An 18,742-nucleotide genomic window follows, 5' to 3' on the forward strand; every position below is an offset into this window, starting at 1 on the left:
ACTACAACAACAACAAATCCCACTTCCTGGATGTATTTTTCTCAGGTTTTTGCCTGTCATATCAGTTCTGTTATACTCACAGACATTATTTTAACAGTTTTGGAAACTTTAGAGTGTTTTCTATCCAAATCTACCAAGTTTACTTTGGCACGCTTTTCATCCGGAGGTGAAAACAGTGACCCTACCCTAGTGAGGTTAACACCCCGGCCGTCCTACAATTCAAGCTAGATGCCCTCAATCTCACACAAATGATCAAGGAACCCACCAGGTACAACCCCTAAATCTGTAAACATGGGCACCCTCATAGATATTATCCTGACCAACTTGCCCTCCAAATACACCTCTGCTGTTTTCAATCAGGATCTCAGCGATTACTGCCTCATCGCCTGCATCCGTTATGGGTTTGCGGTCAAACGGCCACCCCTCATCACTGTCACATGCTCCCTAGAACACTTCTGCGAGCAGGCCTTTCTAATCGACCTGGTATACATATTCGTCGCCAAACCCACTGGCTCCAGGTCATCTATAAGTCTTTGCTAGGCCGACTTCACTCAGCTCACTGGTCACCATAGCAACACCCACCCATAGCACGCACTCCAGGAGGTATATCTCACTGGTCATCCCCAAAGCCAACACCTACTTTGGCTGCATTTCCTTCCAGTTCTCTGCTGCCAGTGACTGGAACGAATTGCAAAAATCGCTGAAGTTGGAGACATATATCTCCCTCACTAACTTCAAGCATCAGCTATCTGAGAAGTTTACCGATCGCTGCAGCTGTACACAGCCCATCTGTAAATAGCCCATCCAACTGCCTACCTCATCCCCATGTTTTTATTTATGTTTTTTGCTCTTTTGCACACCAGTATTTCTACTTGAACATCTATCACTCCAGTGTTAAATTGTAATTACTTCACTACTATGGTCTATTTATTGCCTTGCCTCCGTACTCCATTTGCACACATTGTATGTAGATTTTTCTATTGTGTTATTGACTGTACGTTTGTTTATCCAACGTGTAACTCTGTTGTTTTTTTGTCGCACTGCTTTGCTTTATCTTTGCCAGGTCACAGTTGTAAATGAGAACTTGTTCTCAACTGGCCTACCTGGTTAAATAAATAAATAAAATCTTAACTTTATTGACAACACCCAAATGGATACTGTCATTAACGCGGTTCTTCAATAATTACACATAATTCTTAATGCTTTAGCAAGCATTATATTAAACAGGACATTCAAATATCCTTACAATTTTAATCCAAGGTAGTGTGAAATGCATTCATAAGCAACCTGGAAATGGAAGTTACTTCCCTGAGTTTTTCCCCCATTCACATTCAGAATACATTGTGAAAAACTAAAATCTTTGCTCACCATTTTTGCTCCAGGCAGATATAGTACATCCATAACTAGTGGTTTCCTCATTAGCAGGGAGGAGTTTCTACAATCAAATTGCCTTCGTGCCGCAATTTTAGCAAAAACAGAAAGGGGCCTATATTGGAGACCAAAAGTCGTCTGGCACACTGCTTAGAGTTTCAACAACATGAATAACTTATTTCTAGCCTACAATCATTGATGTTACTACGAATGTGAAAACAAGACAAAATATGACTATTCTTGCTCATTTTAAGGCAAATATCAAATAATTTTAATATTCATGACAGAAGTCAATTGTTGTCCAACATCATGGCTACGCTGTTGGCATGACCTTTTACAGTGGATTTCCGCTGTTGTGGGCCTTTAATCATCTGTCTGACTTTGTTGTTCACACAGGAGAGAGACAGGACTATCGTGGATCCTCTGGGGAGCCTCAACAACATCATGATGCTGAAGAGGCAGAGAAGAGTCTCTCCACATTAGAACACCTCAAGAAACACCAGCGGAGAACCACAGGGAAGAGAACTCACTGCTGCTCTGAGTGTGGGAAGAGATTCACCTCCTCAGCAGGCATTAAAATTCATCAGAGAATCCACACAGGAGAGAAACCTTATAGCTGTGATCAATGTGGGAAGAGTTTTAGTCATTCACACAGCCTGAAATCACACCAGAGAACACACACAGGAGAGAAACCTTATAGCTGTGGTCAATGTGGGAAGAGTTTTACTCAGCAATGCAACCTGATATCACACCAGAGAACACACACAGGAGAGAAACCGTGTAGCTGTGATGAATGTGGGAAGAGTTTTACTCATTCACACAGCCTTATATCACACCAGAGAACACACACAAACTCAAATTGGGCTGTGTATAACTATTTAAATGTCTCTCGGACCAGGTGACTTTTATCAATATACACTCTAAAAAGTAAAGGTTCCTGGAGTATCCTTTAGGGGTTCTTCAAACTGGAACTGTGGGGGAACCCCTAAAAGTTATTTGAAGAACATTTTGTGGGAACCCCTATAAGTTCTTTGAAGAACCCCTTATCATGGTTCCTCAAATAACCTTTTGGGGTTAATTTTTTTAACTCCCTGTCCACCCTCCCTCCATTATAAAAACATTTGAATAATAATAATAATAATAATAATATTCACAATATTGATTTAAATAATTCATTGTTTATTTAGTGGCACCACAACTGTGAATTAATATTTACAAAACCATTTACCAAACAAAACACATTACCAAATTGAAACATTTCTGCAGACATGTCAGACCATAATAAATAATACTTTTACTTTGTATAGTGCTTTTCATGACATTTTTTTTACATTTTACATTTTAGTCATTTAGCAGACGCTCTTATCCAGAGTGACTTTTCATGACATTTAAAATATATAAATAATAATGATGTACAATAAAAACAACATAAAAAATGAATCACAGGTAAACTAACAACATTGTAGACTTGATGCTAAATACAGATTTTTCAGCTTTAGTGTGTATATCGTATCCACTTAGTTATGTTAGGAAGTTTTCCATCTTTACGACCGGCCCTGGTAACTTCACCCCAACTTCTCTGATCTCTAGAACACAGTAACTTAACAACATAAGTGTTTTTCTGACATTTTTGGGAAATTTAAGGGAAAATAAAAAATCCAGCCGTAGCAGAGCTCCAAGTCCCATGGGGACGTCCTCGAGGGCCTGGATGTTCTCCCCATCAAAGGCCAGCGGGATTTCACTCTCATGGTGAAATGGATTTCCACCGATGTGCAGTAAAGGAGTGAAGAGCGGTGAAATCTGTGTCAACAAAAGTAAGAAAAGATTAATACACATACAATTAACAAAGAACATAACAAATGTTCAGCTGTAGTTTTATATAAGCATGCACACCTATGTTTATGAAGAAACAGATGATTGGTGCAGAGGCATACCTTGTCACGGACATAAAGGCCACTCGGGTCCTCATTGAAGAGGTAGGGCAAGAGCAGAATCACTGCTGTGGTCTCCAGTCCTAATAAAGTAAAGCAATGATCTTACTACACTTGCTAATTTTATTACAAAATACATTAGAGAAAAGGAAGGAATAAGAGCAAATACCTCTTCTGTATTGTCCTTCAGGGACTGTCAAAATAGCAGGATGATGTCCTCACCCCTGCCTCGCCTCTCTACCTCTGATAGTCCTTGAATTATATTTTTGTCTATATCCATTCCATGGACTTGATTCATTTCTGAGAAGATCTGAAAAGATAATTTGCACACATTTGTATGCTAATAGATGTCAGTTTGTATTGACTGCTATGTAGGTTAAATGTACACTTCAAATGCAGCTGTCCTACAACATATCTGTACCTTCTTCTTGATCCCAATTGCATTGTGTCCATGTTCTGTACCATCTAAGATATTAATTTCCCTCCACAAGGGGGCGGACATGTAACGTTTCCAAAATGGGATAGTATTGTACATGTAACGTTTCCAAAATGGGATAGTATTGTCCATGTAACGTTTCCAAAATGGGATAGTATTGTCCATGTAACGTTTCCAAAATGGGATAGTATTGTCCATGTAACGTTTCCAAAATGGGATAGTATTGTACATGTAACGTTTCCAAAATGGGATAGTATTGTACATGTAACGTTTCCAAAATGGGATAGTATTGTACATGTAACGTTATGCCCCCTTGTGAGTTAATAGTATTGCATGCTGTAGCAGCCTATATAAAGAGGAAGACCTCCATTGACGATTCAGTTCGTTGTAACATCTGGTCTGGACAGGTCACCGTCCTTAGTTAGTTAGTTAGTTAGTTAGTTAGTTAGTTAACGAAGCTAACGTTAGCTAGTTGTACATGTAGATTGGAAACTTAGGTTAATGAGTGTAAAGCCATGTTGGCTTTATGGAAACGATATACAATATATGGGAAAGAATATAGTTGAGGAAATAATCCAAACCTAGATGGTGAACTGATGTTGAACTGGGCAGTCAGCTGCTGCTGCTCCAATACAGTATGGGGTGAGACGGTGAACTGGGCAGTCAGCTGCTGCTGCTCCAATACAGTATGAGGTGAGACGGTGAACTGATGTTGAACTGGGCAGTCAGCTGCTGCTGCTCCAATACAGTATGAGGTGAGACAGTGAACTGATGTTGAACTGGGCAGTCAGCTGCTGCTGCTCAAATACAGTATGAGGTGAGAGGGTGAACTGATGTTGAACTGGGCAGTCAGCTGCTGCTGCTCCAATACAGTATGAGGTGAGACGGTGAACTGATGTTGAACTGGGCAGTCAGCTGCTGCTGCTCCAATACAGTATGAGGTGAGAGGGTGAACTGATGTTGAACTGGGCAGTCAGCTGCTGCTGCTCCAACACAGTATGAGGTGAGACGGTGAACTGGGCAGTCAGCTGCTGCTGCTCCAATACAGTATGAGGTGAGACGGTGAACTGATGTTGAACTGGGCAGTCAGCTGCTGCTGCTCCAATACAGTATGAGGTGAGACGATGAACTGATGTTGAACTGGGCAGTCAGCTGCTGCTGCTCCAATACAGTATGAGGTGAGACGGTGAACTGATGTTGAACTGGGCAGTCAGCTGCTGCTGCTCCAATACAGTATGAGGTGAGACGGTGAACTGATGTTGAACTGGGCAGTCAGCTGCTGCTGCTCCAATACAGTATGAGGTGAGACGGTGAACTGATGTTGAATCATAATGATTAAGTTAATTAAAATGAATTTGTGAAACGGTTAAAAAATAGTATTTGTCATATTAAATATATTACTCTATTGTTATCAGATAGAAACATCATGGAATATTGTACATCATATTAAATATATTACTGTATTGTTATCATATAGAAACATCATGGAATATTGTACATCATATTAAATATATTACTCTATTGTTATCATATAGAAACATCATGGAATATTGTACATCATATTAAATATATTACTCTATTGTTATATAGAAACATCATGGAATATTGTACATCATATTAAATATATTACTCTATTGTTATCATATAGAAACATCATGGAATATTGTACATCATATTAGCATCAACATACATTATTGTTTCATTCAATTTCACATAATAAGGATATTTAATATTTTCAAGTTCAGAAGTCAGAACCCATCACCTGCTATGTAAAAGAGACAGAAGAATGCACGATGGTCAATGCTATCTGGGATCCTTGGGACATCCTACCCTAAACCCTAACCTTAACCCCTACCTTAACCATTTTAAATGTCAACTTCAACGGGCTAGGGACGTCCCAAGGATGTATCTCTACCTGAAAATACATGATCTAAGTGATTGATAGTTGGTATTCAGCAGTCATAAAGCCTTATTTACTTTAATGAACTACTAAAATAGTGATTTAGTCAGACAGCATAGACAGCAGCTCTACACTTTATTGACTGACTGATCCATTCATCCTTCCATCCCTCCTCAGCCTTCCTCTCCTCTGAAGACCCAGTGAGGGTGGAGCTCAGTCAGAGAGCTGTTGAGGGACTGGTTAGGAAGAACACTTCTACAGCCAGAGAGGTGAGAGGTCACACATGGTTTAGATGGTAAATATTTATGTCCCCTTAGCGGTTCATCACGTCAGCAAAAGGGAATATGTTCCATCATCTATATTTATTTACATTAGTGCAAATTGTCCACTGATATCGGTGTAATTTCTCACCCCTTTAAGCTGTATGAAAGTGAATTTCCCCTTAGGCATACATACATGTTTTTTGTTATTACCCGAGCCACCTGAGCCACTGCCTGTTCACCCCGCTATCATTCAGAAGGCGAGATCAGTACAGGTGCATCAAAGCTGGGACCGAAAGACTGAAAAACAGCTTCTTTCTCAAGGCCATCAGACTGTTAAATAGCACAGAGAGGCTGCAGCCTACATATAGACTTGACATCATTGGCCACTTTAATAAATGGAACACTAGTCACTTTAATAATGTTTGCATATCATTTCTCATCTCATATGTATAAACTGTATCTCAGTCTATGCTGCTCTGACATTGTTTATCCATATATTTATATATTCCTAATTCCATTCCTTTACTTAGATTTGTGTGTATTAGGTATTTGTTGTGAAATTGTTAGATATTAATTGTTAGATATTACTGCACTGTGGGAACTAGAAGGACAAGCATTTCACTACACCTGCAATAACATCTGCTGAACACCTGTATGTGACCAACAACATTTGATTTGTTATGAAGGTAATTTGTGTCAAATTTACTTTTCCCCTCATTCACCCCACCTCTTTACATTGCTTATGCATATTCAGTGGCCTGACTGCGTCCAGACTATGTCAAAGGCCCATCCTGGTAGATCTGAACCTAATGCAGCATGGAGTGATCAGATGACAGAAGTCACATTTAGGTGCCAGGTGTAACTGAGGCCATAGATGCTCCATATCCATTACTTTAAGTGTTGTATATAATATGACTAAATGTGTTTCTGTGTTACAGGGGCAGTCAGAAATGGAACAGCAAGGCCACAGAACATGACATAAGCAGAGCTGTGGGAGACCACCTCAAGCCCCTGGTAGAGCCGGGGGTGGTGTTTACCACTCCACCACGCCTTCAGCAGGCTGGAAAAGTGGGATTGATACAGTTTTTCATACTAAGGTGGACCAATAGTTTGTTGATTGGTCAGTCATTGGGTTAATTTGTTTTACAATATGTTCAAATCAAGCTTTATTTATACAGCACATTTCAGACATGGATGCAACACAATGGCTTCACAGGAAAAAACAATGAAAATAATCAGAAATATTTAGTACACAAATATGATGATAAAAAACAATAACTGAAAGACTAATGAGCATTGTAAGGAAATGCCATTGATTAAAATATCAACAATATGATGCAATATCCAACCCAAAATATAACTTGTTTTTTAGGAGGGGCTCTGAAAGACACTATGGGGGTGTCCACTGGAAGTTGACTAGTAACAACAACTGGGACCTAAAAGACACCCACCATGAGACCCACTAAATCTGCCCAAGAAGAGGAAAACAAAAGAAAATCCCACACCAAACTTAAAGACAGGAAGCAAACCAAAAAGGTGGAGCAAATAAAGGTGTTGACTCTCCACATGTATCAAGACAACTGGAGCACTGGGCCAGACACTCTTAAATAGAACCTGGACCAGCTCAGGTGAAACACCTTCCCACTAACGAGATGGACAAGCCAGCACAGGTGTAACACATACTGACTAACGAGGTGACACCAATCAGTGCGTCCTACGTGCTAACGAGCTAGACGTGCTAACGAGCTAGACGAGCTAACGAGCTAGACGTGCTAACGAGCTAGACGGGCTAACGAGCTAGACGGGCTGACGAGCTAGACGGGCTAACGAGCTAGACGGGCTAACGAGCTAGACGTGCTAACGAGCTAGACGTAAAGTCCAACCTCAAAACATAAATGGAAAAACCAAAGCCTGTAACACCTTAAGACAACAAATATGTCCTACATTTTTGTTGGAAAAGTTTGCTTACCACCAACAGAAAACAACTTCCATTTCACATTATAATCAACTACAATGCTTCACCTTCTACAATATAAACATGGTGTCTACTGGATGTCAACAATTAAAAAGAAGAAAAAAACACGTATTTCTAAATAATAATATACAATAGTATCTTTTGTCCTTTTTCTTTCCATAGAATCCTTCCTAAAACTCACTAGCTTCTAGAACTCGTCTTCCTAAAACTCACTAGCTTCTAGAACTCTCGTCTTCCTAAAACTCACTAGCTTCTAGAACACTCGTCTTCCTAAAACTCACTAGCTTCTAGAACTCTCCTCTTCCTAAAACTCACTAGCTTCTAGAACTCTCGTCCCCTTGGAACGAGCCCAAACAAAACTCATCTCCAATACGGAAAAACATGCAGTCATAATAAATTGTGATCCATGGCAACGCACTGGCTAAACACAAAACACTCAACTTTTTAACTGCCCACCCTTGAGACAATCAGCAACCAAGTTGTCCTCACCACTGACATGTCTGATTTCAAGAGGAAACTCCTGCAATATCCATAGTAACTTTCCACCTCACTGCGGAGCTTCTCTCTCTATTCAGGGTTCACTAGATAGGCATGTTGTTGGATCGGGGCCCAGTCCCCAATGTCATGCTCTAGTACATTTGGGTTGGCACATCTGAGAATGATTCCTGATATTCTAAAAGCAGGATAATGATGTCAATATAATTGTACCCAAAAATTGTCAGTTGGTTGCATGAATAAGTATTACATGAATTGTAAATATGAAATATCAAAACCAAATGTACACCCCTTTGTTAATACATATTGACAATAATGAACCTAATGGTGAGGCATGAAATAATACAAAAAATCTGATTTTGTCATTTTTTTACATTTTACATTTTAGTCATTTAGCAGACGCTCTTATCCAGAGCGACGTACAGTAGTGAATGCATATATTTCATTAAAAAAAAATTGTACTTTTTTATTTTATTTTTTATAAATATGAGGTGATTTGAGTCATGCTTCTTCAGTAGTGGAATAAAGACAATTAGCACTTGAATGTTGTAAATAAATACTGGAGTGATGTAGGATTGTTAATAAAATTGATTATAGACCAATTTATTATACTGCGTCCATGTGTATAGGCTGCAAGTACATTGAAATGAAGCTGTTTTCAAGTCATTGAAAAAACGACCAGAAAAGACCTCTTTTCAACTTTCACTTTCAACTACAACGAACATATATTGGATGTCGGGCATAGTCTTATTTTCAACGTCTTTTCAATGACATGTTGCTAGGTGGGATATCCCCAATGTCAAAACACAGTTTTAACGTGTCCAAATCAATAACCAATAAGCAGAAACAGTTGGTGATATATTGAAAACCTAAACATTTCGAAGTGTTGCATTTTGATTCAAGTGGGTCACCAACATGGTAAGTGTAATACATTTTTTTTGTCACTTTTTGTTAAATCTCATAAATAGTAACTCTTCCATTTCAGAGCCTGGATTTTCCCCCTGAGGCTAATATCCATATCATGTTGAAATCAATAGAACAGGGGACAAACGTTTAGGGTTCTACATTGTGACATCACTAAAATACTCCTTCTACAATGTTAAAACATTCTACATTGTGACATTATTTCATTGATATCATGGAACAACTCCTTCATGTATTTTCTGATGTTTGATCAGAGATCTTTTATCAAAGTATCTCTTGTCACACTGATCACAGCCATAAGATTTCTCTCCTGTGTGTGTTCTCTGGTGTTTAGTCAGACTGCTAGATGTAGTAAAACTCTTCCCACATTGATCACAGCTAAAAGGTTTCTCTCCTCTGTGTGTTCTATGGTGTCTCTTCAGATGGCTAGAACGAAAAAAACTCTTCCCACATTGAGTACAGCTATATGATTTCTCTCCTGTGTGTGTTCTATGGTGTACCTTCAGACTGCTAGAACAAAAAAAACTCTTCCCACATTGAGTACAGCTAAAAGGTTTCTCTCCTTTGTGTGTTCTCTGATGTGCTGTCAGGCTACCTAACAGGGCATAACTCCTTCCACATTGATTACAGCTAAAAGGTTTCTCTCCTGTGTGTGTTCTCTGATGTGATATCAGGCTACCTGACTGGGTAAAACTCTTCCCACATTGATTACAGCTAAAAGGTTTCTCTCCTGTGTGTGTTCTCTGATGTGATATCAGGTTTCTTGACTGGGTAAAACTCTTCCCACATTGAGTACAGCTAAAAGGTTTCTCTCCTGTGTGTGTTTTCTGGTGTTTCTTCAGACAGCTAGAACGAAAAAAACGCTTCCCACATTGAGTACAGCTAAAAGGTTTCTCTCCTGTGTGTGTTCTCTGATGTGATTTCAGGCTACCTGACTCTCTATAACTCTTTCCACATTGATTACAGCTAAAAGCTTTCTCTCCTGTGTGTGTTATCTGGTGTCTCTTCAGACAGCTAGAATTAACAAAACTCTTCCCACACTGAGTACAGCTAAAAGGTTTCTCTCCTGTGTGTGTTCTCTGATGTGATATCAGGCTACCTGACAGGGCATAACTCTTCCCACATTGAGTACAGCCAAAAGGTTTCTCTTCAGTGTGAATTCTTTGATGTATTTTAAGTTTTACTGAGGAGTTGAATCTTTTCCCACAGTCAGAGCAGAAGTAAGATTTCTTCCCTGTGGGTCTCTGCAGGTGTTTCTTGAGGAGTTCTGATCTGGAGAGACTCTTCTCTGCCTCTTCAGCATCATGAGGTTGTTGAGGCTCCCCAGAGGATCCACGATAGTCCCGTCTCTCTCCTGTGTGAACAACAAAGTCATACAGATGGTTAAATGCCCACAACAGCAGAAATCCACTGTTTATTTGAGGTAAAAAGGGATGACCAGAGAGTACCCATGAAGTTGTACAACATTTGACAAGACAGTCAAGACCTAAGCAGTGTGCCAGATGACCTTTGGCCTCCAATATAGGCCCCTTTCTGTGTTTGCTAAAATTGCAGCGATGCACACGCAATTTGGTAGTAGAAACTCCTCCATTCTAATGAGGAAACCACTAGTTATGGATGTAGTATATCTGGTAATGAGGAAACCACTAGTTATGGATGTAGTATATCTGCTAATGAGGAAACCACTAGTTATGGATGTAGTATATCTGGTCATGAGGAAACCACTAGTTATGGATGTAGTATATCTGGTAATGAGGAAACCACTAGTTATGGATGTAGTATATCTGGTAATGAGGAAACCACTAGTTATGGATGTAGTATATCTGCTAATGAGGAAACCACTAGTTATGGATGTAGTATATCTGGTAATGAGGAAACCACTAGTTATGGATGTAGTATATCTGGTAATGAGGAAACCACTAGTTATGGATGTAGTATATCTGGTAATGAGGAAACCACTAGTTATGGATGTAGTATATCTGGTAATGAGGAAACCACTAGTTATGGATGTAGTATATCTGGTAATGAGGAAACCACTAGTTATGGATGTAGTATATCTGGTAATGAGGAAACCACTAGTTATGGATGTAGTATATCTGGTAATGAGGAAACCACTAGTTATGGATGTAGTATATCTGCCTGGAGCAAAAATGGTGAGCAAAGATGATCGTTTTTCACAATGTATTCTGAATATTACAGCGCACTATCAGGACAAGATCAGGAGTGCTACTCAAGTAAACTCACATTAAGTTCTGTCTATTCACTAATTCAGCACTGTGGGGGAAAACTCAGGAGAGTTCTCATAGGCTGACAGCAAAAATAGCCTCCATTTACAGGTTGCATATGAGTGCATTTCACACTACTTTTGGATTATAATTGTAAAGCTCGTTTGAACCTCCTGCTTAATATGTTTGTGTTATTGTCGCAAATCAACTGCTTTACACTTAAAAAACACTTCAACCAGTAAAATGCTCTTTGGCTAGCTTTAACATCAGCCTGACAATGAGGGTTTGTACACTAAGTGTTTAACAAATTGGCCCATAACTTCACCTAACAACAACATAGACCTACTGTAGGACCCATAACTTTATCTAACAACGACATAGACCTACTGTAGGACCCATAACTTCACCTAACAACAACATAGACCTACTGTAGGACCCATAACTTCACCTAACAACAACATAGACCTACTGTAGGACCCATAACTTCACCTAACAACAACATAGACGTAGGACTATAAATCATTTAATATTTCAGGTGAAACATGGAAACTAAAATGTCTGTCGTGACGTTTCATAACCTGATCACCAGATCATTTTGTGAATAATCCCACTAGGCTACTCTGTAATGTGTTGTCATTCTAAATGTCCTGAATAAAGGAAAATAGCTCTGTGTGTTGAACAATAGCCTATCCATCAAGGAACAGTTCTCTACACATTATGAGCTAAGTAGGGATGTTGGATCCAACGTGGAGTGTATCTCTGTGCACAAACAGAGTAATGAGACCCTACTGTAAATCAGCCAGACAGTAACACATTATAAACATCGATTTGTTTGGGATGTTGGATCCAACGTGGAGCACGGCATAACTGTCTTTACCAGAGTAATGAATGAAGAAGCACTTTGGTTGTTGTTGCATGTCGTGATGTTTGTCATGTGACTGTCATTCAGAAAATGATTTCGTGGATCAGCTGATGATAGTTGAACATGTGACTGTAAATAAACAGCTACAGTATTAAGAATTATGTGTAATTATTGAAGAACCACGTTAATGACAGTATCCATTTGGGTGTTGTCAATAAAGTTAAGGTGACTCTTGGTTAGAACCATTGGATTTAGCAAACTCTGAAATGATTTAGGATTTCTGTGCCCATGAAAACTGTTTTCCCAGCGTAACATAAGGAGACACTAAATGTTACGTAGGTAGAGAGCATTTCAGAGATCTGAATACAGAAAACCGTCCTAACAGGACAATAACCTAAACCACAAGGCCAAATCTACACTGGAGGAGCTTACCAAGATGACATTGAATGTTCCTGAGTGGCCTAGTTACAGTTTGGACTTAAATCATCTTGAAAGTCTATGGCAAGACTTGAAAACGGCTTTCTAGCAATGATCAACAACCAACTTGACAGAACATGAAGGATTTTAAAAACAATAATGAATATTCACATGAAGATCAGCCTCCTATTGGATGACATCACGACTTCCCATCAAGCCAACTCCTTGAAGGCCTTACTATGACATCACTCACTCCTTCTAGTTTGCAGTTGTTAAAAAAACACTATTTTGCTCAAAACATTTATTTGTTTCCCTTTAGTGTGTTTATAATTTACTGTATTTATATATCACTTTCCAACAGGAAAAGTTTAAAAATCCCTGGAGGACGTCATGAACAATTCATACAGTACAAAAACATATTTGAGTGTAGAATGCCCTTTTAAAAATCACACATTAGTTCAACAACTGCAGAGTTTGTGTCCCTGTTTTATTAGATAGTACTCACTGTATTTACTGGTGTTAATCAGATCAATGTCCCTGTTTTATTAGATAGTACTCACTGTATTTACTGGTGTTAATCAGATCAATGTCCCTGTTTTATAAGATAGTACTCACTGTATTTACTGGTGTTAATCAGATCAATGTCCCTGTTTTATTAGATAGTACTCACTGTATTTACTGGTGTTAATCAGATCAATGTCCCTGTTTTATTAGATAGTACTCACTGTATTTACTGGTGTTAATCAGATCAATGTCCCTGTTTTATTAGATAGTACTCACTGTATTTACTGGTGTTAATCAGATCAATGTCCCTGTTTTATTAGATAGTACTCACTGTATTTACTGGTGTTAATCAGATCAATGTCCCTGTTTTATTAGATAGTACTCACTGTATTTACTGGTGTTAATCAGATCAATGTCCCTGTTTTATTAGATAGTACTCACTGTATTTACTGGTGTTAATCAGATCAATGTCCCTGTTTTATTAGATAGTACTCACTGTATTTACTGGTGTTAACCAGATCAATGTCCCTGTTTTATTAGATAGTACTCACTGTATTTACTGGTGTTAATCAGATCAATGTCCCTGTTTTATTAGATAGTACTCACTGTATTTACTGGTGTTAATCAGATCAATGTCCCTGTTTTATATGATAGTACTCACTGTATTTACTGGTGTTAATCAGATCAATGTCCCTGTTTTATAAGATAGTACTCACTGTATTTACTGGTGTTAATCAGATCAATGTCCCTGTTTTATTAGATAGTACTCACTGTATTTACTGGTGTTAATCAGATCAATGTCCCTGTTTTATTAGATAGTACTCACTGTATTTACTGGTGTTAATCAGATCAATGTCCCTGTTTTATTAGATAGTACTCACTGTATTTACTGGTGTTAATCAGATCAATGTCCCTGTTTTATTAGATAGTACTCACTGTATTTACTGGTGTTAACCAGATCAATGTCCCTGTTTTATTAGATAGTACTCACTGTATTTACTGGTGTTAATCAGATCAATGTCCCTGTTTTATTAGATAGTACTCACTGTATTTACTGGTGTTAATCAGATCAATGTCCCTGTTTTATTAGATAGTACTCACTGTATTTACTGGTGTTAATCAGATCAATGTCCCTGTTTTATTAGATAGTACTCACTGTATTTACTGGTGTTAATCAGATCAATGCCCCTGTTTTATTAGATAGTACTCACTGTATTTACTGGTGTTAATCAGATCAATGTCCCTGTTTTATTAGATAGTACTCACTGTATTTACTGGTGTTAATCAGATCAATGTCCCTGTTTTATTAGATAGTACTCACTGTATTTACTGGTGTTAATCAGATCAATGTCCCTGTTTTATTAGATAGTACTCACTGTATTTACTGGTGTTAATCAGATCAATGTCCCTGTTTTATTAGATAGTACTCACTGTATTTACTGGTGTTAATCAGATCAATGTCCCTGTTTTATTAGATAGTACTCACTGTATTTACTGGTGTTAATCAGATCAATGTCCCTGTTTTATTAGATAGTACTCACTGTATTTACTGGTGTTAATCAGATCAATGTCCCTGTTTTATTAGATAGTACTCACTGTATTTACTGGTGTTAATCAGATCAATGTCCCTGTTTTATTAGATAGTACTCACTGTATTTACTGGTGTTAATCAGATCAATGTCCCTGTTTTATTAGATAGTACTCACTGTATTTACTGGTGTTAATCAGATCAATGTCCCTGTTTTATATGATAGTACTCACTGTATTTACTGGTGTTAATCAGATCAATGTCCCTGTTTTATAAGATAGTACTCACTGTATTTACTGGTGTTAATCAGATCAATGTCCCTGTTTTATTAGATAGTACTCACTGTATTTACTGGTGTTAATCAGATCAATGTCCCTGTTTTATAAGATAGTACTCACTGTATTTACTGGTGTTAATCAGATCAATGTCCCTGTTTTATTAGATAGTACTCACTGTATTTACTGGTGTTAATCAGATCAATGTCCCTGTTTTATTAGATAGTACTCACTGTATTTACTGGTGTTAATCAGATCAATGTCCCTGTTTTATTAGATAGTACTCACTGTATTTACTGGTGTTAATCAGATCAATGTCCCTGTTTTATTAGATAGTACTCACTGTATTTACTGGTGTTAATCAGATCAATGTCCCTGTTTTATTAGATAGTACTCACTGTATTTACTGGTGTTAATCAGATCAATGTCCCTGTTTTATTAGATAGTACTCACTGTATTTACTAATGTTAATCAGATCAATGTCCCTGTTTTATTAGATAGTACTCACTGTATTTACTGGTGTTAATCAGATCAATGTCCCTGTTTTATTAGATAGTACTCACTGTATTTACTGGTGTTAATCAGATCAATGTCCCTGTTTTATTAGATAGTACTCACTGTATTTACTGGTGTTAATCAGATCAATGTCCCTGTTTTATTAGATAGTACTCACTGTATTTACTGGTGTTAATCAGATCAATGTCCCTGTTTTATTAGATAGTACTCACTGTATTTACTGGTGTTAATCAGTTCTCCAGTCTTCTCTTCTTCGTCCTCCTCTAATGTGACAGTAATCTCCCCCTCTTCATCCTTCATTCCAAAAACGTCTTCATCTTCTTTCACTTCATCCTCCACTCCAAAAACTGCATCATCCTCCTCTTTCACTCTGAACGCGTCTTCCTCTTCTTTCTCTGTAACGCCTTTCTCTTCTTCTTTCACGGTAACAGCCTCATCCTCTACTTGTTTTTGAATTGTAACAGCCTCCTCTTCCTCCTCTTTCACCAGAGCTTCTTTCTCCGTCCAGCAGACCTCCTCTTCTTTATCAGGAGGAGAGTAGCTTAGTGAACTTATGGTCGGGGATAATAGCTAGTTAGCATTAGCGACTAGTGCTAACTTAACCAGCCAGCTAGTTGACTTACAACGTAAATATTACATAAAATGGAGTACTATGTTTAAATCACAGTGGCGATTAAACCACGAAATTGTCTAAAGAACTTGAATGTTCCGACTTTGTCGGCTAGCGAGCTACCGAGGTGGCTGCAGTTGTTGAAGAGTTCCGTCCACTAGATTATACGTCACACTAGAAACATCGCCTGAAAGACACATATCGCCATCTGCTGTCTGGAGGGAGGAAACGCAGTTGAGGAGGGAAAACTATTTTTATTCTTCATTGAATTATAATATTATAAAGCAGTTTAGGGAAACGTTTTTTTCCTCTCCATTAAATATGAATATTATATCAACACGTATAAAGAGCAACAAGTGTTGTTTGATTAGTTCAGATTTTTTCTGAGAATTTAAAACAAACTCTACATCTACTCCACATCTGTATTTCTGATTCGGTCAAATAACTACATATCAAAATAAGCACCTAGTTATTGATATCCTTGATAAAGATGAGCAAAAATTACTGTATAAAATAAATAAATAAACTTTACCCACTACCAGGATATTTTAGCCCAAAACCTGGTTACCTCTCTGCTAGGAGGCTGAGACTTGGCCATAAGTGGATCTTCCAGCAAGACACATCAACATCCACAAAGAAATGGTTAATTGGGCACAAAATCAACATTTTCAATGGCCATCTCAGTCTTCGGACTTGAACTCCATTGAAAACCTGTGGTTTGAATTGAACAGGGCAGTCACAAGCGCAGACTAAATAAATCAAGGACATGGAGAGATTCTGTATGGAGGAAGGGTCTAAGATCCCACCCAATGTGTTCTCTAATCTCATTAAACATTTCAGTGTCGTTTTCCTCCCTAGGGGAGGGTGCTGGAGTATTGAAAACATGGGTGGCAATAATTCAGACCCCAACCTTTTGAGAATTACATTTTAAACTAAATCTCTTTCTCTGAGCAATTGTATTAGTATAAAATAATATAATTTCCTTTTTTTGTGTTGGTGTAACAATACATCATGTAGATGTATATAATGAACAGACTAGGTCTATACTGCTCCTACATGGTGTAACAATACATCATGTAGATGTATATAATGAACAGACTAGGTCTATACTGCTCCTACATGGTGTAACAATACATCATGTAGAAGTATATAATGAACAGACTAGGTCTATACTGCTCCTACATGGTGTAACAATACATCATGTAGATGTATATAATGAACAGACTAGGTTCTATCCTATTCTGCTGTATCTGTCTATGTATTACTCATCACATATGTATATACTGTATTCTATCCTATTCTACTGTATCTTAGCCTATGTATTACTCATCTCATATGTATATACTGTATTCTATCCTATTCTACTGTATCTGTCTATGTATTACTCATCTCATATGTATATACTGTATTCTATACTATTCTACTGTATTTTAGTCTATGCCACTCTGACGTTGCTCGTCCAAATATTTATATATTCTTAATTCCATTCCTTTACTTTAGATGTGTGTATTTGTTGTGAAGTTGTTACATATTATTGCACTGTTGTCCTTGAGTGGTCCAGCCAGAGCCCGGACTTGAACCCGATCAAACATCTCTGGAGAGACCTGAAAATAGTTGTGCAGCGATGCTCCCCATCCAACCTGACAGAGCTTGAGAGGATCTGCAGAGAAGAATGGGAGAAACTCCCCAAATACAGTTGTGCCAAGCTTCTAGTGTCATACCCAAGAAGACTCAAGGCTGTAATCGCTGCCAAAGGTGTTTCAACAAAGTACTGAGTTAAGGGTCTGAACACTTATGTAAATGTAGGATTGGGCCGTTGTCATCAAACTTCCATGATTAGTAAGAATTAGGGTAGATTTATAGGACTATTGTTTTTATGATTCATACATACTTTCCTAACCCTAAAATGTACCTAAATAATCTACAAGATCAGAGTATTTTTAAATCTACCAGTTGGTGTTGAAACAGAGACAAATGATGACTTTCTTGAATTGATCCCTAGTTTCTGACTCCGTGTATTCTATTGAGTCCGTCAACAAAATTAGAATGAAAAGGTATTTAAAGGTACAACATTCTAATTAAAGGTATTACCGTATTTAAAAGAATGGCTTAAGATGAAATGGACTCTAAACCCTATTGAATGAAAACTCCATGACAAAATCTGTTGGCCAACAACTGTGAGGGTTTTCAGCAAGGTATCAACACATGCAGAGTGTGAGTAAGCAAGACATACATTCCTAAATGGGGATCGGCCCCAGTCTCCTGGTAAAACACCAGAACCCTCCCCCTACAGCATTTATGTTCATTTTGAGAAAGTAGCACTACAGTCTCCGGGTAAAAAACTACTTTTGGGTAAAAATAGACGCAACACCTGTCTATGAATTTGAGAGGTTACATTGATGCTCCAGATACTCAACTAGTCTAAAGCAGACCAGTTTTATTGCTTCTTTAATCATAACAACAGTTTTCAGCTGTGCTAACATAATTGCAAAAGGGTTTTCTAATGATCA

General features: G+C 38.0%; 1 protein-coding gene across 1 annotated transcript in view; it reads right to left on the minus strand.

Moving 5' to 3' along the window:
• The window catches only part of LOC145875654 (uncharacterized), a 43,353-nt gene extending 24,815 nt beyond the window's left edge, over positions 1-18,538 (minus strand). The window contains exons 1-2 of the mRNA XM_082971492.1: positions 18,524-18,538; positions 9,579-10,887 (exon numbers count right to left, since the gene is read on the minus strand). Coding sequence (XP_082827618.1) covers positions 9,579-10,887; positions 18,524-18,538 — 1,324 coding nt within the window. The remainder of the gene's footprint in view (positions 1-9,578; positions 10,888-18,523) is intronic.
• Positions 18,539-18,742: the final 204 nt, after the last annotated feature.

Source organism: Salmo salar, unplaced genomic scaffold (assembly GCF_965601325.2).
Source record: "Salmo salar unplaced genomic scaffold, fSalSal1 ptg000306l, whole genome shotgun sequence".
In the NCBI taxonomy this organism is placed as follows: Eukaryota; Metazoa; Chordata; class Actinopteri; order Salmoniformes; family Salmonidae; genus Salmo; species Salmo salar.